The sequence below is a fragment of the Musca autumnalis genome, unplaced genomic scaffold, assembly GCF_047663935.1.
Source record: "Musca autumnalis isolate F117 unplaced genomic scaffold, ASM4766393v1 scaffold_2, whole genome shotgun sequence".
Taxonomy (NCBI): domain Eukaryota; kingdom Metazoa; phylum Arthropoda; class Insecta; order Diptera; family Muscidae; genus Musca; species Musca autumnalis.
The window spans coordinates 69,973,651-69,980,941 of NW_027411755.1; the positions used below are offsets into that span (position 1 = coordinate 69,973,651).

At 34.2% G+C, this 7,291-nt stretch overlaps 1 protein-coding gene across 1 annotated transcript; it reads right to left on the bottom strand.

Moving 5' to 3' along the window:
- Positions 1 to 690: 690 nt before the first annotated feature.
- On the bottom strand, positions 691 to 4,986 carry Cpr31A (Cuticular protein 31A). The gene is made up of 2 exons (XM_073965220.1): positions 4,764 to 4,986; positions 691 to 1,956 (listed from the first exon to the last, which is right to left on the bottom strand). Exons 1-2 carry the CDS (start codon positions 4,773 to 4,775, stop codon positions 691 to 693), a joined length of 1,278 nt encoding a protein of 425 aa, XP_073821321.1. The 5' UTR covers positions 4,776 to 4,986.
- Positions 4,987 to 7,291: the final 2,305 nt, after the last annotated feature.

Genomic DNA, 7,291 nt, shown 5'->3' on the forward strand with positions numbered 1-7,291 from the left:
TTGGCCTCCAAAAGCGGTCTAGTATCAGCCATCATCAGACAAATATTCATCGGCTATATACAAATTTAGCAACTCTACCTTGACACTCCCACATTTTACTGCTACCACCATACATTCCATGTATGGATCACTATAGCCAAACTCAAGCGAAATAGGTCTATGTATATTGCACCGACTGGTGTATATGAGAGGCAGGTCCTCCTTCTACGTTTCTTGTGAAATACATCCGCAAAACATTGTAATCATCACAACATGCAAGTAACAGGTTACGGTCAGCTTTGTTTCCTGGAACGCGACGACCCCGATGTTCCTCCGACTGATAAAGTCCTCAGTTATTTAAGTTGGTGCCAGCAGGTTCATTTAGAGCTATTGGGGCATTGGGGGCGCAAGTATACATCACCCAACTACTGCAATGATGAATGAGATCTAGGTAGGTTTTCGTTTCGAATACGATAGTGTTTTTAAGACCACCTCCCTTACTCCCGAACCCCGTCCAAATAATAACTCCAAATGCATTTTTGTATAATATTTCGAGTATTTTTTTATTCAATGTTAACAACTACATAAATTCCAAAAAATTAGAATTTTAAATATCTAAAATAACTAAACAAAACGGCAATCATTATCAGGCATCAGCTTCAGGGCACGGGGCACCCTCTTCTAATGGCAAGTCGAAAAAAGAAAAAGAAATTAGGCAGATTTCTTTTCTTCAGATTCTTTTTGTTCTTCGGTGACGGGGGCAGGGGCAGCAGTGGTGGTGCTACCTTCAGCTTTGTTTTCAGCTTCTTCGGATTTCATTTCTTCCATTTTTTGTTCTTGTTCCATGGGAGCAGAACGGGCTTCAACAACTTCGGAATCTTCGTTTTGTTCTTGGGGTTGTTGTTGTTCGAGTTGTTGTTGGGGCATTTCGTATTGTGGGTAACCGAAGTGTTGTTGTTGGGCGAATTGTTGTTCTTGTTCGTTTTGTTGGGGATATTCAACAGGGGTGGGTTCTTCAGCAGTTTGTTCAGGAGCTTGTTGTTCGGCTTGTTGTTCTTGTTCTTGAGGTTGTTGTTGTTCAGCTTGTTGTTCTGGTTGTTGTTCTTGTTGTTTGGATTCTTCTACATTGAGGGGAGTGCTGAAGAAGGTGGTTTGTTGTTGTTGCAAGGGGAAGTGGGCGTATTGTTGGAAAATGGGGGAGGAACGGAACAAGGGGCCGGAGAAAGCAACTGGGGCAGCAGCGTGGTAGGTCTTGACAACGGGAGCGGCAGCATGAACAACAGGGGCAGCAGCATAGGTCTTGAAGACGGGAGCGGCATGGACAACAGGGGAGGCAGCGTGGTAGGTCTTGACAACAGGGGCAGCATGGTAGGTCTTGACAACTGGGGCAGCATGTACAACAGGGGCGGCAGCAAAGGTGGTCTTTACAACGGGAGCAGCATGAACAACTGGGGCAGCGGCATAGTGGGCAACAGTCTTGACAACAGGGGCGGCAGCATAGTGGGCAACAGTCTTGACAACAGGGGCGGCATGTACAACAGGGGCAGCGTGCACCACAGGAGCAACAGTCTTGACAACTGGAGCAGCATGAACAACGGGAGCAACAGCCTTTACAACAGGTTCACGGGTCACTACAGCATTGAAACCATTAATATCGTCAGCAGTGTAGGTCACGGTACGTTTGAAACCGTCAGCATCGACAACACTGTATGAACCGGCTACATTACCACCATCACGGCTTTCAACTTGGGACTTGATGTCACCACTAACGGAATCATGAACACCATAAGAGAAATCGTATTGAGGATGGGGATCAACTTCTTCAGCTTTAACCACAGCAGCAGCGGGAGCTACAGCAACAGTTTTAGCAGCGACAACAGCAGCAGGAGCGGCAGCATAAGTTCTCACAAATGGAGAATAAGCCACGCCGGCCATACAGGAACCGGTCAAAGCCAAGAGACCGACAAAGGTAATGAACTGTAAAGAAAGGAAATGGGGATAGGGGAAATTGTGTTAAGAATATTGGCGGTATAGGTAGATGTTGTCATATTCAGCTAGCTGAATTGCTGAATAGTTTAATTATTTTAAGATGTGCTTAAATACTCGTATGTGGCACTGTAGGGGATAATAAGTGGCTTTTATGGTATTCAGTCAGATGAATTGTCGAATATTGCAGTTATCTTGGGGTTTTCCATTAAAATTTTGCTGAATATGTAATATTGTAGCTGAATATGAATATTTAGAAGTTTATTAGCACCATTCATAAATTAGCCAGCTGAATTTTACAGCTGAATTTTTACAGCTATTGACGGGTTTGTTTAGCTGAATATGCTCTTAAAATTTAGCTGAATATCAAAAATACTAGCTGAATATGAATTTAAAAAAAATATTATTAATCATTGCCAAATTCAGCCAGCTGAATTAGGTATATTTAAAGCTATTAAAGTTTTTGTTTAGCTAAATATCATTTGAAAATGTTGCTGAATATCTAAAATAGCAGCTGAATATGCATTTGCAGAAGAATGTCATTCACTATTGTTAGGTGCAGTCAGTTGAACTTGGAATACAGTTATCTGAATTGTTGAATATTGCAATTAATTTTGCGTTTCCCGTTAAAAATGTTGCTGAATTTGTAAAATTGTAGCTGAATCTGATTTTGTGGAAGAATATTAAAAATCATTGTTTAATTCAGCCAGCTAAATTTGTAATATTTATTTATATTTTTTGTTTAGCTGAATATTCTATTGAAATTTAGCTGAATATCTAAAATAGTAGCTGAATATGAATTTGTAGACGATTATTATAAAAAAAATTAATTTTGAATATTTGCAGCTATTTAAGTTTTTATTTAGCTGAATACATACCACGAAAACCTTGCTGAATTTTTAAAAAAGTAGCTGAATATGAATTTAAAGAAGAATATTTTAATCATTTTTAAATTCAGCCAGCTGAATTTGAAATTTTTACAGCTATTGCAGTTTCTGTTTAGCTGAATGTATAAATAAATCATTTCGGGAAAAAAAAATTTTCAGCCGAATATGCAAAACAGGAGCTGAATATGATTTTTTGTGGTGATACTAGTCCTTTTTCATAAATTCAGCTAGCTGAATTGGGTATTTTTTCAGCTGTTGAGATATTTTCACTCTTTTTCAGTTTCTTGAAATTGTTTTCTTCAGCTGAATCTATGAAAACATTGCGAAATTAACATAAAATTTTTTTGTTAATTATTTGAAATTATTTTGTATATGAATTTACTCAGCTGAATTAGAATCCTGTGCGAAAAAAGCATATAAGAGATGTAAACTAGACACTATAAGTTTCTGAACGTATATGGAGTAACTGTTGTTATATTTAGTTTGCTGAATTTGGAATATTTGCAATTATTAAAGTTTTTCAATCTTGAATTCTGCTGAATATGATTTTTAAAAGGATTATTAGTTATTATTAGATAAATTCAGCTAGCTGAATTGGGTATTTTGTTAGCTGTTCAAGTTCCATTCAAATTTGTATCAGTTTCTTCACTTTTTTCTTCAGCTTATTATGTGAAAATATTGAAAAATGTTCATAAAATTAACTCAATAATTATTTCAAATTATTTTGCTTATGAATTTACTCAGCTGAATTAAAATCCAATACGAAAACATTATATAAGAGATGTTAAACTATTTTGACAAGTAGCTGAATATAAGTTTTTAGAGGTATATGATGTAATTATTGTTAAATTAACTTAGCTGAATTGGGAATATTTGCAACTAGATATTTAAGTTTCACACTCTTCTATTGAGCTGAATATGTCAAAGAGTTTAAAATTCAGAAATCCTTGTTATTTTTTAACTTAAAAACACTTTGGATAATCGTTTATTTGGCTGAATTTGTCAGTAATAGGAAAAAATAATGCAATAAAGTGTCAGATAGTAGCTGAATATGAATTTTAATTGTTAAGTGATAAATTAAGCAAGCTGAATTGGGAACATTTACAGCTACTATTAGTAAAATCACGGAAATTAACAGTTTTGGTTGAATTTAATTAGCTGAATATGGAAATTGTTAGCAGAATTGTGTTCTCTGAGATTTAAATTATTATGAGATATATTCAGCAAGCTGAATTCTAAAAAATTGGCGCTATTATCTGTAAAATCTCGGCTGAATTAGAAACATTTACAGCTAGTATGAGTAGAATCACTAAAATTATATTTTTGTTCAATTTAATTAGCTTAATATGGATTTTGAATTGAGATTTTAGGTATTATGTGATAAATTCAGCAAGCTGAATATGGAGTTTGTTAGCTGAATTGAGGTTTTAACTATTATATGAAAAATTCAGCAAGCTGAATTGGAAACATATACAGCTATTATAATTTAAATCACCGGAAATTAACTTTCACGCTGAATTTAATTTAGCTGAATATGGAGTTTATTAGCTGAATTATTGAAGTCTTGCAGTTTTTATAATAATCAGGTGTAGCTGAATAGAAATAATATTTCAAGTTCATTTTAGTTTCTTAGAATTTGCCATTATTTAAGATTCTTTCTCAAATCCTTTCGAAAACCATCGAATTTCTCTTAATTTCATTAAATTTTTATAAAAAACTGATTGCTGAATACACAAATTAAATTGCGGATGAATAACGAATATCATCTAAAATTCATTGTACATTTTATTGAATTTTCTCGTATTTATTATGCCATTTTTTCTGAACTGTCATTTATAAACGATACCACTGTTTTTTTTTTTCTTTCATGATTGTCCTTTTTTGTTTGTTTGTCTGTTTATTTTCACTTACTTTGCTTGCCATTTTTAGTTTTTTTTTTTTTTTTGCAATTTCACTTTAATTTAATTAAAACAAACACGCGTTTCTTTTTGTTCGAAAAAAAAAAACACAATGGGGGTTTCCTTTTTTCGTTGCGTTATATCCCGTTTGAAGGCGCTGACAGCTAACTGCTGGTTTCGTTTATTAGGAGTTTTTGTGATATTGTTGCGATGACAACTGACAATTGGGTTGTGATGCTGTCAACTTGACGGTTCAACCGTTTTATACACTCAACTTCTTCTATGGACTTCCAGACCAAAAAGCAAGCACACACATTGATCGACTTATTCAAGTTAAGTTCATTACAATGTCAGCTGCGAAGTACTACATACTATTGTACCCCTTCGTTGTTGTTATTGTTATTGTTTTGTAGTCAGCTGTCAATGCTGAGTAACTGTCGCCGACAGTAGTAGTTGTTGTTCCAACAATAACAACGATTAATAAAGAACAACAAACATAACACCACCAAAAAATATCACAGACTGTTGTGCTGTTTTTTGGACTTAAAAAAATGTTAAAGAAGCCGAAATCCCCCCAAAACTACGTATGTATGTGTCCATGTTCACATACACAAATACCACAACGAAAAAGAACACACAAGTAGAAGAAGAAGTGTAAATAAGTGTGACTTATTGTCTGTTCAGAGTGTATGAGGTGTACAAGAATTAGCGAATTAAAACATAAGCTGCCACAAATGCTACACCCACACCCCCACATACGCATGTTTGTACATATGGGTAACTACAAAATTAAAAATTCCTAAATACTTTTTGAAATTATGTGCAAGTAGTTACCATATGCCCCGGCATGAATACTTAATATATGAGGGAGGTATGAAGTGGTGATACAGAATTTATTGTCATAGAAGTAAAATGGCGTTATGGTATATTGGGTTCAACTTTTCACCTTTAATCCATACCTGAGAACCCACAATTTCATATTTCCAAAAGCATGAAGATATTTTGTCAGATATTTGTCTTTATCAATTAGGGATACGAAATGCAACTTGATTGAAGATTAATTACTCATCATTTTCATAAGTTACCAAAGCAGTTTTGGAAATGCTACTTGGGCAGGGTCTTTGGGGGCATTCGGGACATTATCGGAAGAGGTATAGAGAATAAAATTAGAGCGTTGTAACAAAGAATCGCCATTAAAATTTTAACACGATCCGAGAAATAAACTGCGTTAAAAGGGCAAAAGTGTTGAAGTATTGAGGAGTGCATCTCGGAACTGCACGGAAAAAAACCAACCCGGAAGTTTTGATTAAAAGCTTTATCATCTTATTTTTGTCGAATGGAGATAAAATATTACGAATATATTGGGAAAATGTTTATCAAATATGGCCATGTTACTAGAAAGCGATCGATAAACGATTTCAAACAAATAATTTACTGAAATTAGTTGAAGGTTACACTGTGTGTGAAGACCAAAAATAACAAGATGCGTGTCCCGGCTTTTTCCCCTATCACTTCTACTTTCGCGGTTATGGGCCCCCAAAGACTTGAGGCCTTAATGTCAAAAGGGATCATTTTGTCAGGCACATATCTTCTAAACCGCCAAGAATTTGGGTTTACTCGTAGAAGAAAAGTTGTAGCTCTCGTCTTAAAGAATAATAATTGTGAACACATAAAATCTATTCAACCTCACCTTCAAGATCAAAATCGTCAAGGTCAAATTTCAATTTTAATTTTTTCTCAGATTTTTGTCAACAGATGTCAAACCGATAAAAATTGAAGCAAACATCCAACTAGAAAAATGCACGCTAGATCTTAGTGAACAACTTTCAAGAACATACGAACTCTGTAGAAATGGTTCTTAATGGTCAAAATAGCAAATCAAATGCGATTGTTATCCTCTTTTCTCGGTTCCTGCTCCATAGATACCGTTCAAATTTCAACCGTTCAATTATTTAAAAGTGATTTATTAGTGTTCTTTTAGTAAAATTTAAGTGTGGCACTAAATAATTATTTACTTCTATTATTAATTATTCCATTCCGTCTTTTTCTCTTCTTTTCTTTTTTTCATCTGTTATTTAGTGTATCTATTATTTTTTATGTACCTATGTGTCTGATGTTGCTTTTGTGTTTGGCATTTCCATGCATTTCAATTAAATAAATAACCACCACCATTTATAAATGTATCTTTTTTTGTGGCTTTTGAGGTTGTATTTAACAAAAACAACAAAATAACTGTAAATATGAACATTTTTATCGATTGAAAAAAAACGGTCAAAATTTTTTTAATCAATAAAATATTTGATCTGTTCCAGAACGGCAAGAATCTACTAATTTTTACTATTTTTTCCTATAACATAAAGGGAAATATCTTATCGTAGTAAAAAATAGTAGCTTCTAACAGGTTCTGGAACAGAGCAATTATGTTTTTATCAAACAAAATGTGGAGTATTTCGATAAATATTTCTGTCAATATGTGAAATATTTTATCAGTTCAAAATAAAAAAATCGATAAATGTTTTAATCAATATGACAGTTTATATT